The 19,926-nt window shown below is 42.2% G+C and overlaps 1 protein-coding gene across 7 annotated transcripts in view; it reads right to left on the bottom strand.

Annotated features, from left to right (window-relative positions):
* Positions 1 to 15,681, bottom strand: part of LOC118359092 (importin-13-like) — a 56,141-nt gene extending 40,460 nt beyond the window's left edge. Inside the window, exons 1-2 of one of the 7 annotated variants that reach the window (XM_035737328.2) lie at positions 15,661 to 15,681; positions 12,609 to 12,696 (exon numbers count right to left, since the gene is read on the bottom strand). In XM_035737328.2, coding sequence (XP_035593221.1) covers positions 12,609 to 12,677 — 69 coding nt within the window. In that variant the 5' untranslated portion in view covers positions 12,678 to 12,696; positions 15,661 to 15,681. Of the gene's footprint in view, positions 1 to 12,608; positions 12,697 to 14,283; positions 14,499 to 14,988; positions 15,293 to 15,475; positions 15,498 to 15,660 lie in introns of those variants that run through there. The other 6 variants (XM_035737326.2, XM_035737327.2, XM_035737330.2 and 3 more) reach the window with 6 other exon arrangements.
* Positions 15,682 to 19,926: the final 4,245 nt, after the last annotated feature.

Raw genomic sequence — 19,926 nt, 5'->3', positions numbered from 1 at the left:
ATTATATCAAATCCACAGGAAGAAAAAAGGTAGCTTGTATAGTTCTGATTTTTTTTTAACCATTTGAGGTAGAGACGTTTTCTGTAAAGGTGCATCCCTGCCTGTCGTGAAGCTGTCTTTCCTCTCGGGAAATGCTGCGTGACAGTTAACTTTCAAAGCCTACTGGCCTGTGCACTTATGCCAGGGATGAAATTATATTAAGGCTGACCTCATTTAGTAGACTTGTTTGGTCAATAGGCTGTTGGTTGACCGAGATTTATTTAGTTGAGCAGCAGCAAAACACAATAATAATAATTAAGGTGTACAAGACAACTGTCTAAAACTTGTCTGTCAGAATGGACTAATCCATTGTGGAGGCTGTGGGGGTGGCACAGTCCATCCATCTAAGACATGAAATTGTATATAGTTATATTATGTAGGAACAATAGTGCAACACCAATAAAAACAATATTATATAACAGATACTCTTTCTCGCTTGTTGGATAGCGGTCGCTGTCCTGAAACACATCAGTGCGCTGTTGAATTGATGCCTTTTCCTAGACCATGTGCATAATAGCAACGTTAACCAGCATATTGGTGTTGAGAACAAATCGACGGAGGCAGCAGCAGATTTAGAAAATGAAAACAGCCCTTGCCTTAATTGTCTAAGAAAAATGAGGAGAGAGGAAACCAACTTAATTAGGTCTATAATCAATAGCTTAACTGTTAAATGTACATGGCTTTATAAACCCTCAAATACATCTACAGAAATTAGAAAGCTCCTGTTGCCCGTTTGACTGTTTAATAAACCTACTGATTCCATGAGCGTCAAGCCTCACGCAACCACATGTCGGAGAAAACATTTCACAAACTCGGCAGTTGTAATAAAGGCTTTACACTTCATTTGGTATTATTTAGAGATTATTTACAGTTTTCCAAACAATAACCCTTCTTTTTCTAGCTCTCTCTATTGTTATTATTATTACTATTATTATGATCCTCATTATTATAATAAGTAATGTCATTATCATTTGTAGGCATACTATAGCAGCCTTGTATAACCACCATCAACCTGTAGGCCTAGGAGTGCATGCTATTTAGTTTTAATACCATAACTTATTTAGGCCTATACTTCAATACCTACAATGCAATCGGAAAGTATTCAGAACACCTCACTTCCTACATATGTAGTTACGTTACAGCCTTATTTCTAAAATGGATTAAATGCAATTATTTCCTCAATCTACACACAATACCCCATAATGACAAAGCAAAAACAGGTTAAGACATTTTAGCAAATGTATTAAAAATAACAGAATTACCTTGTTTACATACATTTTCAGACCCCTTGCTATGAGACTCAAAATTGAGCTCATGTGCATCCTGTTTCCATTAATCATCCTTGAGATGTTCCTACACCGTGATAGGAGTCCACCTGTGGTAAAGTCAATTGATTGGACATGATTTGGAAAGGCACACACCTGTCTGTATAAGGTCCCACAGTTGACAGAGCATGTCAGAGCAAAAGCCAAGCCATGAGGTCGAAGGAATTCTCTGTAGAGCTCCGAGACAGGATTGTGTCGAGGCATAGGTCTGGGGAAGGCTACCAAAAAATGTATGCAGCATTGAAGGTCCCCAAGAACACAGTGGACTCCATCATTCTTAAATGGAAGAACTTTGGAACCACCAAGACTCTTCCTAGAGCTGGCCGCCCAGTCAAACAGAGCAATTCGGGGGAGAAGGGCCTTGGTCAGAGAGGTGACCAAGAACCCGATGGTCACTCTGACAGAGCTCCTCTGTGGAGATGGTTGTGATTCTGAAAGGTCCTCCGATCTCTGCAGAACTCCACCAATCAGACCTTTATGGTAGAGTGGCCAGACAGATGCCACTCATCAGTAAAAACGGCACATAACAGCCCACTTGGAGTTTGCCAAAAAAGCACCTAAAGGACTCACAGACCATGAGAAGCAAGATTCTCTGGTCTGATTAAACCAAAATGTAACTCTTTGGCCTTAATGCCAAGCATCACGTCTAGAGGAAACCAGGCACCGCTCATTACCTGACCAATACCATCCCTACGGTGAAGCATGGTGGTGGCAGCATCATGCTGTGGGGATGTTTTTCAGCGGCAGGGACTGGGAGACTAGTCAGGAAGGATGAACGGAACAAAGTACAGAGAGATCCTTGATGAAAACCTGCTTCAGAGCGCTCAGGACCTGACTGGGGGGGCGAAGATTCACAACACAGGAGTGGCTTCTGGTCAAGTCTCTGAATGTCCTTGAGTGACCCAGCCAGAACTGAAAATTCACAAGCATCATGGTCTCTCCCTCCACCACGTAAAGAAATTAGATTGCAACCAACCACATTCCACCACCCTCCTCGCCTGTCGCCGGCTGGAGTGCTTTTATATATAAAAATATATATATATGCCCAGATGTACAGGAGGACAAAGGGATGTGCTAGGAACATACAGTTAGGAAAAAGGCTATTGTACTGCTGGTACCAAGATAGAGCCAGGGACCAACCTCTCCATGACACGGACGCTGCTTAACCACTTATGGGTAGCACAATTTAGCTTTAGGACACTAAAGAGATGTTTGCATGTGCGTTGAACTCGGCTAATAGTTACGTACTGGGGGACAAGGTATATACCTGAACAGCTCTCCCTCCGGACAACGACTTCGCTTTCACCTTTCTATTTATCCCTATTCAGAGCAGATAAAGGAAAGGAGACAATGAGAGGATGGTGAGGAGACGAGGAGACCAATAGAGGAAGCTACAACACAATTATTGACACTAGCTTTAAAATAGTGTGAAACAGACAAAACTAATGATAAGGGGCCACCAGCATCTATTTAAAAACACCTTTATTCCTCTCCCTCCCTCACTTCCCATCCTCCCTGCTTTACCGTCAGTGTCAGACACTATAACCCCCCTATCCTCCAGCTCATCACGTCATCTCTGCTTCTATGCAGCAACAGCTTTTTTTCTCTGTCTCACCCAACCCCATCTCCCCTCCAACATCCCCCCTCTCCTCTGGTGCTGGTCACTGGCTAAGCTTGGGCGGTATTCAGAATGTCATACCTTCATACTGACCTTGAAACATTCGGTAATACCGGCATAGAACATAAGGAGTGCTATTTTCCATCCCCACTGAGGATCTGAGATCCAAAGGTTAGCAATTCTAACAAATAAAAGTTAGGTCTGTCACTGAAACTACAGTATTTGCAGGACAGACATCCCAACTCATAGTTACAAGTAACTCAAAATGCTGCTCACAGTTTCCTGCACAGACAACAATTACACAGCAAGGCTCTTGATCCAGAAGGGGATTCTCTCCTGTTACCAAGCAAAGCTTGATTTTGCAAGAATCTAAGCACTTAGCTAGATTAGGGCTGAGCGATATGGACTACATATCAAGGAATAAAAATAAGTTCTACATTTGCTTTATGAGTAGTGCGTGACCCTAGGGTGGCAAGACATACATTGTAAGTGATTTCAATGGGTCTTTCTCCATTCTGATTGAAGTTGAATTAAAACAGCATTAAAAAAAAGTCTAAAAATTCCAGCAATTTCTGCACTCATTTGAGATCATTTCCACATAGGACTGCACGATATAGGACACCAATCTAGTCATTTCTTTTAACCCAATGTGACCGACCGGCTCAAAATCGGTCTTATGTAGCAAAATTAGAAGTTTTATTTTATATTTTTTTACATTGGATAAAAGAGGCTCAGAGACACAAAATTGAATATTATACACTACTACAGTTGAGGAACAATGGGAAAGTAATTTTGCTTAGAATGTTGATAAACTTGTAAACTCACTTTTGAGAAAATGGCCTATGAAAGTTTTGGTACTAATATTGGAGAGACCTTTGTCTCCACCCATTTAGCATAGTTCACAACCTCTTAAGCCACAGCCATGCCATCTCTTTAAAGGTTGACCCGAAATGTACTAACAGCAGTCAAGCACCCAAGCTAACTTGCTAGCTACTTCCAGACTAGAGGTCGACCGATTAATCGGAATGGCCCATTAATTAGGGCCGATTTCAAGTTTTCATAACAATCGGAAATCGGAATTTTGGGGCACCAATTTGCAATTAAAAAAAAAAAATGTTATACCTTTATTTAACTAGGCAAGTCAGATAAGAACACATTCTTATTTTCAATGACGGCCTAGGGACGATGGGTTAACTGCCTTGTTCAGGGGCAAAACGGCAGATTTTCATCTGGTCTGCTCAGGGGATCCAATCTTGCAACCATACAGTTAACTAGTCCAACGTTCTAACCTTTGCACTCCACGAGGAGCCTGCCTGTTACGCAAATGCAGTAGAAGCCAAGGTAAATTGCTAGCTAGCATTAAACGTATCTTATAAAAAAAAATCAATCATAATCACTAGTTATAACTACTAATCCAGTTTAGCCGGCAATATTAACCAGGTGAAATTGTGTCATTTCTCTTGCGTTCATTGCACGCAGAGTCAGGGTATATGCAACAGTTTGGGCTGCCTGGCTCAATGCGAACTAATTTGCCAGAATTTTACGTAATTATGACATAACATTGAAGGTTGTGCAATGTAACAAGAATATTTAGACTTGGGGATGCCACCCGTTAGATAAAATACCGAACGGTTCCGTACTCCATTGAAATAATAAACGTCTTGTTTTCGAAATTATAGTTTCCGGATTCGACCATATTAATGACCAAAGGCTTCGTATTTCTGTGTGTTATTATGTTACAATTAAGTCTGATTTGATAGAGCAGTCTGACTGAGCAGCAGCAGGTCCATAATCATTCATTCAAACAGCACTTTCGTGCATTTTGCCAGCAGCTCTTCGCAAGCACAGCGCTGTTTATGACTTCAAGCCTATCAGCCTAATGGCTGGTGTAACCAATGTGAAATGGCTAGCTAGTTAGCTGGGTGTGCGCTAATATCGTTTCAAACGTCACTCACTTTTAGATTTGGAGTAGTTATTCCCCTTGCGATGCAAGGGCCGCGGCTTTTGTGGAGCGATGGGTAACGATGCTTCGAGTGTGACTGTTGTCTATGTGTTTCTGGTTCGAGCCCAGGTAGGGGCAAGGATGGGGACGGAAGCTATACTGTTACACTGGCAATACTATAGTGCCTATAAGAATATCCAATAGTCAAAGGTATATGAAATACAAATGGTATAGAGAGGAATAGTCCTATAAATACTATATTAACTACAACCTAAAACCTCTTACCTTGGAATATTGAAGTCTCATGTTAAAAGGAACCACCAGCTTTCATATGTTCTCATGTTCGGAGCAAGAAACTTAAACGTTAGCTTTCTTACATGGCACATACTGCACTTTTCCTTTCTTCTCCAACACTTCGTTTTTGCATTATTTAAACCAAATTGAACATGTTTCATTATTTATTTTATTGATGTATTATTTTAGGTTAAAATAAGCGTTCATTCAGCATTATTGTAATTGTCATTATTACAAATAAAAAAATAAAAAATTGTTTTAACGGCCGATTAATCGGTATCGGCTTTTTTGGTCCTGCAATAATTGGTATCAGCGTTGAAAAATCATAATCAGTCAACCTCTATTCCAGACATCTAAGTGAGAGAGAACAGCTCACTGATTACTACTCGTCCTAGCAGAGCTGGTTAGGCTGTTATGTTATCCAGAGTGTTGGTGATTGCAACTGTGCTGTCAGATTGTCTGTTCGTAAATTCAGAGCGTTTTGCATTCAGAGCGCACAGCGGACGCCCTGGCCGACCAGCCATATTCAACAGGTGTTGAGAGTTCATAAATTCATCATTTATTCTGAGCTCTCTGGCACACTCAAATGAGAGTGCTCTGAAATCGGAGGAGACGGCCAGACAAATTTCCGAATGCACCCGAAATGGTTCTATAGTAGACTCTTTTGTTAAGACATGTAGCTAGCTAGATAAACAATGAACCATAATCACAACGTTACTACCCTGCATAAATCTGCAGGTAGCTAACCAACTAGGTTCAATGTTATCTAACTAACATTAAGCTATAGTTAGCCAAGTAAATGGTTCTTTGTCAACAATAGAAACATGTCATATCTGATAATGTAGCTAGCCTGACTATCTTACCCAAAACATCATTCATGGTTGCCCATAGTTTGAAGATGTAATCCTGAAGCTATCATACTCGAATTCCACTGATGAGTTCAAAACTCAGTCCTCCAGAAAGTGGAGAGCATCACTTATGCAGTTTTAATACACAGTATCTTTAAAAAAGCTACGTTAGACAGGATTACCTAGACATACTGACCAGCTCAAATAGACAGAAGCATGCTATATGGCAACCGTGGCTAGCGGGAAGGTTGCTGTATTTTTCTGTGGCTAACCTAACTAGGCTCGTAATTTAACAATTGTATTCGTATTTACAGATGGCATACAAGTTTGTTATTAAAGGCACGTGAAAGTTCAAATTTTCGAGAAAGCATTTCTCCCCAAAAAACACGCTTTGATAAAAACATTTTTTACATTCAAACGGCTATCCTGTGAGATCGTGACCTGCGACATACGCCTAGTTTCCTGAAATGGGGCACCGTTGTTATAATTTCGATTTGACTTCCGATTTAGCTCAAAACACATGGAATAATAGAAATAGAATGATTATTCTAATTCATAGTTCGAATATAATAGTGGGCACTTTGAATACAGTGTTGTTTGACATGACAATGGATGAAAATGCCAGGGAGGAGTTATTGTAACAGGGTTGGAACCAAAGTGTTGTTTCCTGTGGGACACTATAATCTTTGGCTACATTAAATGTTCTCTCTTAGCTACTTCATGTAGCTAACATATTCACAATTAGCATATTCCTCTTTGATTTAGAAGATACTGTTGCACACACATGCAGATTTAGCGCTACACCATCACTGGTATAAGCTGCCTGTATAGCTAATTAGCTAGCCAGCGATAACAAGATTTAGGACCAACTTGTAAAGAAAAGACTAGCGTTTTGCAGATGTAAGAAACAAACTAACAGTGGAATTACAGAACGCTAGTGGATTTATATTAAGAAGCAAAGTGAAGACAGGATCATTGTCATCAACATTGTTGCATGTGCTGTATTGACCATGCAGACGGAACGCAAGTGTCTCGTGGTCGGGGAACAACAAATGCGCTCCTTAAGAGACAGGGGCGGGGCTAGGTCTGTGTGGAAAGCGGCATGAGAGAGAGAGCGCGCGATGACTCAAGTAGCAAAGTAAACTATAAAAATGGATGTTAGACACAGTGTATTACATTTAACTAACCAAACATTAAAATACTGTTAAAGAAGGTAAAGTAAAAACCCAATCTGGTCAGTGCATCAATACCGGTATATCAGAAAATACGGTATACCCCCCAGCCCTAAGCTAGATAGCTAACTAGCTACTAAATAAGCAAACCAAATGCACAACAGCAGAGCATTTAGCCGAGTGGCACAGCGGTATAATGCACAGCATTTCAGTGCAAGAAGCGTCACTGCAGTCCCTGGTTTGAAACCAGGCTGCATCACATCTGGCTGTGATTGAGAGTCCCATAGGGCGGCACACAATTGGCCCAGCGTCGCCTGGGTTTGGCCGGAGTAGGCCATCATTATAAATAAGAATGTTTTCAACTGACTTGCCTAGTTAAATAAAGGTTAAATAAAAATAACACACTTCAGACCGTTAATGTAATAGTTTTAAGATATCTAGCTGGCAAACATGTAGCTGTGAATTCCATACTGTAACTAGATCACATGGTATGTGCTGCACAACAGTGAGTGACTCAAGTCTCCGGTCTCTGTTGTAGTTTTAAACAAACACCACGTGACCGGAGTACCGGTAAACTTCATTATGAAAAAGTGTGTGACAGGTAAGATGAAGAACAATCTTTTCATCTAACATATAGCACAAGTTGACAGGTATTTACTTAAAAAGTAGTTATAAATATTACATTTTTTGTTTAAATACCCCGATACAGTATAAGCCTATCCCTGGCCACCCAGCAACATGGAGATTCATTACAGAAACCTGTCAGACTCAGACACACACGTTAGCTCAGAATTCTGCATTTCTCACGCAGAAAAAAAAAAGATAAGAGCGCATTACAAATATCTTACTTCTTTTTGTAAACGCAGATCTAAGATGCCTCTGTCATTTCTGCTCGGCATGGGAATAATTTTGTGCTTCAGTTGCACTTCTTCACTCTGATTCACGAACGGGCATTTTATCAGCAGACAGCGCTCTGACTGTGTAGCTACATTTCTCCTGTACTTTTCTCTTCTCTGGTAACAAGATTAACTTCCAGCAAAAAATTGGGAAAATGCTACATTCTTTCTATGATAAACATTTGAAATATGACGGCCATATATCACTTTTGCAAAAACTCCCTTGCCTTTTCATTATAAGCTCATTTACTTGTGTGGCTGCTAGCCAAATAGTGTTTGGGTTTTCCCCTCATCAATCTACACACAATGCCGCATAAGGAAAAAGCAAAAACAAGTTTTTAGAAATGAAAAATGAAATGAAGAATCATATTTACATAAGTATCAAGACCCTTTACTCAGTACTTCGAGATAAATCCAAATAGTTCAATATTGGTTTCATCAGACCTGAGAATCTTGTTACTCATAGTCAGAGTCCTTTAGGTGCCTTTTGGAAAACTCCAAGCGGGATGTCATGTGTCTTTTACTGAGGAATGGCTTCCGTCTGGCCATTCTACCATAAAGGTCTGATTGGTGGAGCGCTGCAGAGATGGGAGAACCTTCCAGAAGGACAACCATCTCCACAGAGGAACTCTATCAACAACTTCTACAACATCCGCAGAGTACGACCCTGCCTCACACAGGAAGCGGCGCAGGTCCTAATCCAGGCACTTGTCATCTCCCGTCTGGATTACTGCAACTCGCTGTTGGCTGGGCTCCCTGCCTGTGCCATTAAACCCCTACAACTCATCCAGAACGCCGCAGCCCGTCTGGTGTTCAACCTTCCCAAGTTCTCTCACGTCACCCCGCTCCTCCGCTCTCTCCACTGGCTTCCAGTTGAAGCTTGCATCCGCTACAAGACCATGGTGCTTGCCTACGGAGCTGTGAGGGGAACGGCACCTCAGTACCTCCAGGCTCTGATCAGGCCCTACACCCAAACAAGGGCACTGCGTTCATCCACCTCTGGCCTGCTCGCCTCCCTACCACTGAGGAAGTACAGTTCCCGCTCAGCCCAGTCAAAACTGTTCGCTGCTCTGGCTCCCCAATGGTGGAACACACTCCCTCACGACGCCAGGACAGCGGAGTCAATCACCACCTTCCGGAGACACCTGAAACCCCACCTCTTTAAGGAATACCTAGGATAGGATAAAGTAATCCTTCTCACCCCCCTAAAAGATTTAGATGCACTATTGTAAAGTGGCTGTTCCACTGGATGTCATAAGGTGAATGCACCAATTTGTAAGTCGCTCTGGATAAGAGCGTCTGCTAAATGACTTAAATGTAAATGTAAATGTATCAGAGTGACCATCAGGTTCTTGGTCACCTCCCTGACCAAGGCCCTTCTCCCACGATTGCTCAGTTTGGCTGGGCGCCCAGCTCTAGGAAGAGTCTTGGTGGTTCCAAACTTCTTCCATTTAAGAATGATGGAGGCCACTGTGTTCTTGGGGAACTTCAATGCTGCAGATATTTTTTGGTAGCCTTCCCCAGACCTGTCCATCGACCCAATCCTGTCTCGGAACTCTACAGACAATTCCTTCGACCTCATTGCTTGGTTTTTTGCTCTGACATGCACTGTCAATTACGGGACCTTATATAGACAGGCGTGTGCCTTTCAAAATCATGTCCAATTTATTGAATTTAACACAGGTGGATTCCAATCAAGTTGTAGAAACATCTCAAGAATGATCAATGGAAACAGGATGCACGTGAGCGGTGGCCCGTTCCTGTAGGTTCATGCTCTACAACATCCGCAGAATACGACCCTGCCTCACACAGGAAGCGGCGCAGGTCCTAATCCAGGCACTTGTCATCTCCCGTCTGGATTACTGCAACTCGCTGTTGGCTGGGCTCCCTGCCTGTGCCATTAAACCCCTACAACTCATCCAGAACGCCGCAGCCCGTCTGGTGTTCAACCTTCCCAAGTTCTCTCACGTCACCCCGCTCCTCCGCTCTCTCCACTGGCTTCCAGTTGAAGCTTGCATCCGCTACAAGACCATGGTGCTTGCCTACGGAGCTGTGAGGGGAACGGCACCTCAGTACCTCCAGGCTCTGATCAGGCCCTACACCCAAACAAGGGCACTGCGTTCATCCACCTCTGGCCTGCTCGCCTCCCTACCACTGAGGAAGTACAGTTCCCGCTCAGCCCAGTCAAAACTGTTCGCTGCTCTGGCTCCCCAATGGTGGAACACACTCCCTCACGACGCCAGGACAGCGGAGTCAATCACCACCTTCCGGAGACACCTGAAACCCCACCTCTTTAAGGAATACCTAGGATAGGATAAAGTAATCCTTCTCACCCCCCACCCCCTTAAAAGATTTAGATGCACTATTGTAAAGTGGCTGTTCCACTGGATGTCATAAGGTGAATGCACCAATTTGTAAGTCGCTCTGGATAAGAGCGTCTGCTAAATGACTTAAATGTAATGTAAATGTAAATGTGAGCTCAATTTCAAGTCTCATAGCAAAGGGTCTGAATACTTATGTAAATAAGGCATCTGTTTTTATTTTTAATACATTTGACAATTTCTAAAAACCTGTTTCACTTTGTCAGTATGGGGTATTGTGTGTACATTGATGAAGATTTAAAAAATATATATATATATTTAATCCATTTTAGAGTAAGGCTGTAATGTAACACAATGTGGGAAAAGTTGAGGGGTCTGAATACTTTCCGAATGCACTAACAGCATAAAACATGCATATTGTGCAAAAAGTGTATTTTTATGGTCTGCTTTTTGAAAATGCTGATTTCTCAACTCTAACGCCACCCTTGCGCACACATGCACACCTTAGAAGACAGATGGAGAAAGTTGGCTGGTGGCTATAATGACCTCCAGTATCAGAATAGTCTGCATATTTCTCTCTCCCCCTCCGCCCCCCTCTGACAACTCTTAGCCCAGCCGACTAGTTATTAGCTGAGACTTTCACTGCACAGCAGTTAGCCAGTAATGGACTGTAACACACACACATTTTATATTTCTCATTAGGACAGACACAGACAAGAGAGACACAGACAAGAGAGACACAGACGAGAGAGACACAGACGAGAGAGACACAGACGAGAGAGACACAGACGAGAGAGACACAGACGAGAGAGACACAGACGAGAGAGACACAGACGAGAGAGACACAGACGAGAGAGACACAGACGAGAGAGACACAGACGAGAGAGACACAGACGAGAGACACAGACGAGAGACACAGACGAGAGACACAGACAGTTGGCTGGTGGCATAATATTGTGTGAAAATCACAGCAGCAGGTCTGTCTACACTTAAAAGAACAAAAATAATCACACAAAAAAATAAGAACTGAGTGAAGGAAGGAAAATAATAGCACAATTCTGAGTACAACACATTTGTCATCCCTGGATTAATGGTACGTTATCCAAGCCATTATCTTTTGCCAGCCACTCTGTGTCCTAATCTACACAGGAAGCCTGTCCGACACTAGTGCAGCTGTAAGCAAGCGAGTCGGACCTGCCAGCTACTGTTAATCATGCCTATCAAAACCGGGTGCTCCCTGTGGCGGAATATACAGTCGGACCACACACACACACAAGCCTCTGTGCATTCATTAAAACAGCTTTTAGATTTTCAAAAATAGGCTACTGATGATGAATCCTACCACTTGTCAGTCAGTGACAGATGAAGAGGAATGGATAGTGTGTGTATCAGACGTTTGGAAGGTGTAACACTACATAGGCTACTAGAAATGACATTAGAGAAATTACATTTCATTGATTTAAAACATTGTGATGGTTTCCCATGTCTCATTCTCTGACAAAGACCACACTGAAACACCTCATGTCAGAAATAAAAGGCATTTCAAACACTATGAAGAGTGCCTTGCTTCTCCTTCTGATTCCCATTCTAGACTTCGAAACCAAAGACCACAGTTTCAGATCTACTGTTGTTTTGATATTCTGCAGTATATTCACAAAACACTCCACAACACCCTTCTCTTCTAGCCTACATTCGATCACAACAACCTTATTAAGACTCAAGAGTGGTTTGGATGATGTAGTGTCTCACACAGACGGGTTAGAGGAGGACAGAGGATGGATGTATTATCCTTACAGTCAACTACACAGAGAGACAACAATTAAGCCCTCCAGTCATATTGGTTTAGATTAGCCAGGGTAATAGCAAGTAAGGACAGAACGCAGACTTGCTAATTGTGCAATATTCAGCTGCAGGGACAAAAATACAACGCGTTTGTGGCACCACTGTTATTAAGTAGCTTTCTATCTAGTAGCTGTTAATTCACGTCATGATACACAATATGTTGTAGCTAGACTCGCCACCGTCATAGCTAACGTTACCCCATATAAATACATTAGAGACCCACATAGGCTACACACACATTTGATATTGTGATTATTAGTATGATTCTACATGCTTGATTGGAGAATGTGTCCATACACTAAGATTCTTACCTTCTCCACGTTTTCCACTGTGAAGTCGAGGGCGTCTGGCGTGGTTGCTATTCTCCCCGATGTCTCCATGTTAGCCCAACCGGCCGGTCTGTCAATAAATGAAAGACGTGCTTCTTTAGCTAGCTAGCTAGCTGTCTGTCTCTCAAGCTAGCTAGCTACAGAATGCGGTAATAATCAATTGTCCACGATTTGGATGGATGGCTATTCTGTGTTAGCTTCCGTAGCGAAACACTGTTAGCAAGCTGACTGACCGGCCTCAGTGAGCCCCGATTCTTCTGTATGTCTGGGGGTCACAATGTATGGCTTGATGACATTAGCTAGTTAGCATCTCGATACCCTATTGGAAATGTGTAAAAACAACCTAGCTAGCTAAACCTGTCCTTAGCTGACGATATAAGTCATTAACATCCAAACATGCGATAGCATAAGAAATTGGTGGTAGCTATTTGTTGCTAGATATCCAGTATATAGTCGCGGTGTCTTTGCTACGACGCTGGTATAAATGATCTTCTTCTTCTATAGTTATGGCGGTCCGCAAAAAAATGTGAAAGGTGTATGCTGCCACCTACTGTGCAATCCATATTCCGTGGTGATGGTTTAAAAAATCTTTGGTCATACAAAATTGAGAAAAATGAATAGCCCTCATTAAAAAAAAAACACTACCGCCATTCCACTATTTAATCCTACACCAGGCCAACGGCCTGGGAGGACAGAACACTGCCACTCAACACTCTTTGGAACTCTTCTACAGTAAAACTTCAAAATCCCAAGTATCTCTCTCCCACTGCCACCACAACCTCTATTTTCTGTGACTTATGTCCCATTTCAGTAGTACAGTTCACAACTATAGCTATGAATGCGAAGCAACCCACCATACTGAATCACATTATTATTCCTATCACTCTCCATTGGCCTCTGCCTACTCACAGGGATCCTCTCGGGATCCCTCACCCTGTACCGATCTCCCTCTACTACGCTCTTCACTGCCTCAGCATACAATACATTCTGTACTACTCTGATCCTGGCAACCTCAACCTGCCTTTCTCTCACCGGACACCTCTGATCTCCAGCACCATGGGCACTTCCACAGCTAACACACCAGTTGCTGTGCTTGGGTAAAATCACTGGGGAAGCCAAGCCAGGGGGGAACGGCCATATTACAACCTATGTGTTGTGATAATTGCATTGTTTGCTCTTTAACCTGTTAGTTCATATGCCTTGCCACCGTGATATATAGGCCTAAAGGCCGAGACAATAAGAAGAAACAGTGGCAGCATAAATTCAACCACACCTTTGTTTCATCACAAAACCGGAGAGCAACATTGGTCCAGTGGAGTCCACAAAGCATATTGCATGTAACAAACAGTTACATGACCTACAGAATAGTCAATCAAGTTAATGTTTCCGATATTTTCGGACTACTAAACAACTATTGATGTAGAGCCCCAAGAGTTACCACAAGTCACAAAGAAACCAGGAGCTGACTCCACTATTCCAGCACCATTTCAACTTCAATATTTCATCATCATCAAATCACCTATGCTTAGTCTAATACAGTGACAACTATGTTCCTAAAACAATTTAGTCCAATCCATGCAAGTTAAATATCATGTGACTGTCCATAGTACTAATTTCTGTGTGTGTGCGCGTAAGTAGAAAAAACATGTTGACTCACACTACTTGTAGAGAAATGCCAATGCCATCCTCCTCTCATTCATGTTGCCGAGACGGTCTATGACTGTCATACATACAAAACACGCTTTTATTTTTTGTTGTCCTAGACTACCTGGCTAAAATGCTTACTCGCTAGCCTAACTTCCTTTTCAGGGGCAACGATTAGCCAGCTAGTTAACATTAGCCTTCTACATCTAGCTACATATTGAACTTCCATCCTCAGGCCAGGGGCACAATGTATGCATTTATGGTTGGATCAGAATCGCCGTTATCATTGGCCAGTACAGAGAATGAAGTAAAACCACATGTCCAAATCCCTATCTCCATCCATGGCTAATTTAGGAAATTAACCATTTTAGCTAGCTAGCCACCACAAAAATACAACGTACTGTTTGTTGCAAGTTACAATAGTAGAATACTGAAGGTGCAATTTCAAATTGTTATTGTGCATCAGCAATTAGCCAATGTCAGCTAACATTTTTTAGATTGTTAAGTTATTTTAGCGACCAGCTATCTAAACGTGTTATCATGGTCGAATTACTGGCTGGGGGTCCCCATTGATTTGATTAGTCAGTCCCACTCAGATATCATTTTAAAAACTGCAAACATGTCTCCCCTTTCCATTTACTTTCACCCTATGGCAAAATGTGTAGAATTGCAGAAAATGTGCTGTAAACCGTAAAAATAAAAAAATGGGTGCACATACCGGCAGGCAACTGTGACACTTCATGAGTTGAAATATTTTTGTGGCCCTGTCAGCTGATATAGCCATCTGCTTTATCATTTCCCCATGTGGATGGCTGAACGAACCAGAGGTAACTTATATCTGGCAATTCAACCTATCCGACGTTGCTTGCATTTGGCAAGCGGAGAGGTTGGTGGGGTTCTTAGTCTATTTGTTCTCGTCGCTTTGTAGACTGGTTTTACAGTGCAACGTTGCCTTTTTGGGGCTGTTTGAAAACATTGCATACATTTTTATTACAGTAAAACGCTCTGCTATGTCATCGCAAAAAATATGGATATACTGACAAGATTACATGTCTCTCCTCCCTAACAATGCGAGACACGGCATTGGTCGATACATCTCATTATTGTAATAGTATATTGAATATTAGATTAGGGTTGTTAACGTCATCCACCTGTATTCAATGGAGAGAGACGCTATGCTGGCCTCAGAGTATGAATATGCATACCATCTCGAGAAAACTCTGATATAGCCTTTTTTTCTCCAAAGTTGCCGGGATGTCACGTGTCCTATTAACATCAGTACACTCGAAACAACTTAAGCATTACGAATCTTCTATTGGATCAAATAAACCTCACGTAGCAAATAAGCCATTCATTTTTTGTGTTGACCAAATTCGACACTCTCACTGACCTTCATGCAAAAACTCCTTGCTCCTTTCAACGAAAAACTGCCACCTGCTGGAGGGATATATATATATATATATACTACCATTCAAAAGTGTGGGGTCACTTAGCAATGTCCTTGTTTTTGAAAGAAAATCATTTTTTTTTGTCAATTAAAATAACATCAAATTGACCAGAAATACAGTGTAGACATTGTTAATGTTGTAAATGACTATTGTAGCTGGAAACGGCAGATTGTTAATGGAATATCTACAGTATATCACAAAAGTGAGTTCACCACTCACATTTTTGTAAATATTTGAGTATATCTTTTCATGTGACAACACTGAAGAAATGACACTTTGCTACAATGTAAAGTAGTGAGTGTACAGCTTGTTTAACAGTGTAAATTGGCTGTCCCCTCAAAATAACTCAACACACAGCCATTAATGTCTAAACCGCTGGCAACAAAAGTGAGTACACCCCAAGTGAAAATGTCCAAATTGGGCCCATTTAGCCATTTTCCCTCCCTGGTGTCATGTGACTCGTTAGTGTTACAAGGTCTCAGGTGTGAATGGGGAGCAGGTGTGTTAAATTTGGTGTCATCGCTCTCACTGGTCACTGGAAGTTCAACATGGCACCTCATGGCGAAGAACTCTCTGAGGATCTGAAAAAAAATATTGTTGCTCTACATAAAGATGGCCTGGGCTGTAAGAAGATTGCCAAGACCCTGAAACTGAGCTGCAGCACGGTGGCCAAGACCATACAGCGGTTTAACTGGACAGGTTCCACTCAGAACAGGCCTCGCCATGGTCGACCAAAGAAGTTGAGTGCACATGCTCAGCGTCATATCCAGAGGTTGTCTTTGGGAAATAGAAGTATGAGTGCTGCCAGCATTGCTGCAGAGTTTGAAGGGGTGGGGGGTCAGCCTGTCAGTGCTCAGACCATACGCTGTACACTGCATCAAATTGGTCTGCATGGCTGTCATCCCAGAAGGAAGCCTCTTCTAAAGATGAGGCACAAGAAAGCCCGCAAACAGTTTGCTGAAGACAAGCAGACTAAGGACATGGATTACTGGAACCATGTCCTGTGGTCTGATGAGACCAAGATAAACTTATTTGGTTCAGATGGTGTCAAGCGTGTGTGGCGGCAACCAGGTGAGGAGTACAAAGACAAGTGTGTCTAGCCTACAGTCAAGCATGGTGGTGGGAGTGTCATGGTCTGGGGCTGCATGAGTGCTGCCGGCACTGGGGAGCTACAGTTCATTGAGGGAACCATGAATGCCAACGTACTGTGACATACTGAAACAGAGCATGATCCCCTCCCTTCGGAGACTGGGCCGCAGGGCGGTATTCCAACATGATAACGACCCCAAACACACCTCCAAGAGGACCACTGCCTTGCTAAAGAAGCTGAGGGTAAAGGTGATGGACTGGCCAAGCATGTCTCCAGACCTAAACCCTATTGAGCATCTGTGGGGCATCCTCAAACGGAAGGTGGAGAAGTGCAAGGTCTCTAACATCCACCAGCTCTGTGATGTCGTCATGGAGGAGTGGAAGAGGACTCCAGTGGCAACCTGTGAAGCTCTGGTGAACTCCATGCCCAAGACGGTTAAGGCATTGCTGGAAAATGATGGTGGCCACACAAAATATTGACACTTTGGGCCCAATTTGGACATTTTCACTTAGGGGTGTACTCACTTTTGTTGCCAGCGGTTTAGACATTAGTGGCTGTGTGTTGAGTTATTTTGAGGGAAATGCAAATTTACACTGTTATACAAGCTGTACACTCACTACTTTACATTGTAGCAAAGTGTCATTTCTTCAGTGTTGTCACATGAAAAGATATACTCAAATATTTACAAAAATGTGAGGGGTGTACTCACTTTTGAGATATACTGTACATATGCATACAGAAGCCCATTTATCAGCAACCAACACTCATGTGTTCCAATGGCACGTTGTGTTAGCTAATGCAAGTGTATCATTTTAAAAGGCTAATTGATCATTAGAAAACCATTTTGCAATTATGTTAGCACAGCTGAAAACTGTAGTTCTGATTAAAGAAGCAATAAAACTGGCCTTCTTTAGACTAGTTGAATATCTGGAGCATCAGCATTTGTGGGTTGGATTACAGGCTCAAAATGGCCAGAAACAAAGTACGTACTTGTGAAACTCGTCAGTCTATTCTTGTTCTGAGAAATTAAGGCTATTCCATGAGAGAAATTGCCAAAAAACTGAAGATCTCGTACAACGTTGTGTACTACTCCCTTCACAGAACAGCGTAAACAGGCATTAACCAGAATAGAAAGAGGAGTGGGACGCCCCGGTCCACAACTGAGCAAAAGGACAAGTACATTAGTGTCTAGTTTGAGAAACAGAAGCCTCACAAGTCCTCAACTGGCAGATACATTAAATAGTACACGCAAAACACCAGTCTCAACGTCAACAGTGAAGAGGCGACTCTGGGATGCTGGCCTTCAAGGCAGAGTTGCAAAGAAAAAGCCATATCCCAGACTGGCCAATACAAAGAAAATATTAAGATGGGCAAAAGAACAGACACTGGATAGAGGAACAATATCCAATATCAAGAGAACATGTGGTCATCCTTACTACCTCTGATCTGGCAGACTCACTACACAAAAATGCATAGTTTGTAAATGAGTTGGAGTGTACCCCTGGCTATCTGTACATTTTAAAAACAAGAAACGGTTGCCATCTGCTTTGCTTAACAAATATAAGGAATTTGAAATTATTTATACTTTTAAGTATATTTTAGAATGTACATTTACTTTTGATACTTAAGTATATTTAGAACCAAATACTTGTATTAGTATTTTACTGGGTGACTTTCACTTTTACTTGAGTAACATTCTATCAAGGTATATGTACTTTTTCCACCACTGGTCTTTGGGGACCAATGTTGCACTGGACTGTCAGTTGACTAACTGTAGCCCATCTGTTGCTTTGCACAATTTGTCAACCTCCTTTGTCCTCTTTCATCAATGACCCATTTTCAACCACTGGCCTGTCGTTGGCTAGATGTCCTTTGGGTGGTGAACCATTCCTAATACACACAGGAAACTGTTGAGCATGAAAAATCCAGCAGCTTTGCAGTTCTTGGTACACTCAAACCGGTGCGCCTGGCACCTACTACCATACCCCATTCAAAGGCACTTAAATATTTTGTCTTGCCAATTCACCCTCTGAATAGCAAGCATACACAATCCATGTCTCAATTGTCTCAAGGCTTAAAAATCCTTCTTTAACCGGTCTCCTCCCCTTCATCTACACTGATTGAAGGGAATTTAACAGGTGATAAACAAGGGTTCACCTTGTCTATGTCAGGTGTTCATAAATGTTTTTCCAAATATATATTGTATTTTTTCCCCTGTAATTTCTCTTATTCTGTAGATTGGTATAATATTGTGCAGAACATAAATGCTTCTCTGCCATGCTTCTCCTCAATTCATATAACTCTGCAATACCATATAAGGGGTGCACTCAATATTGTACAAATCATATGTCCCCTATTTCTGTCACAGACTATGATAAATCTGCTGTATTCGTTATTATAATTGCAGGGCATCTCTTTCTCTCTGCCCCTCCCTCCCGTCTCTCTGAATAGCCACCACTAGTCCCATGTTTCATGAGCTGAAATAAAAAATCCCAATAAATGTTCTATATGCACACAAATCTTATTTCTCTCAAATGTTTTGCACAGATTTGTTTATATCCCTGTTAGTGAGCATTTCTCCTTTGCCAAGATAATCCATCCACCCGACAGGTGTGGCATATCAAGAAGCTGATTAAACAGCATGATCATTACACAGCTGCACCTTGTGCTAGGGACAATAAAAGGCCACTTTAAAACGTGCAGTTTTGTCACACAACACAATGCCACAGATGTCTCAAGTTTTGAGGGAGCGTGCAAAAGGCATGCTAACTGCAGGAATGTCCACCAGAGCTTTTGCCAGAGACTTGAATGTTCATTTCCTCTACCATAAACTGCCTCCAACGTCATTTTAAAGAATTTGACAGTACGTCCAACCGGCCTCACAACCACAGACCACGTGAAACCACGCCAGCCCAGAACCTCCACATCCAGCATTTTCACCTGTGGGATCGTCTGAGGGGGTGCTAAGGAGTATTTCTGTCTGGGGTGCAGCCATGGGTGGGCCTGACTCTCCAGTGGGTGGGCCTGGATGCCAAGTGGGTGGGCCTATGCCCTAACAAGCCCACCCATGGCCGCATATATTATGGCCTAATTTATTTATTTAAATTGACTGATTTCC

This window comes from Oncorhynchus keta, chromosome 26 (genome assembly GCF_023373465.1).
Source record: "Oncorhynchus keta strain PuntledgeMale-10-30-2019 chromosome 26, Oket_V2, whole genome shotgun sequence".
Lineage (NCBI taxonomy): Eukaryota > Metazoa > Chordata > Actinopteri > Salmoniformes > Salmonidae > Oncorhynchus > Oncorhynchus keta.
Note: the sequence above shows the minus strand (reverse complement) of the source record. Positions and strands in the feature narration are given on the sequence as shown.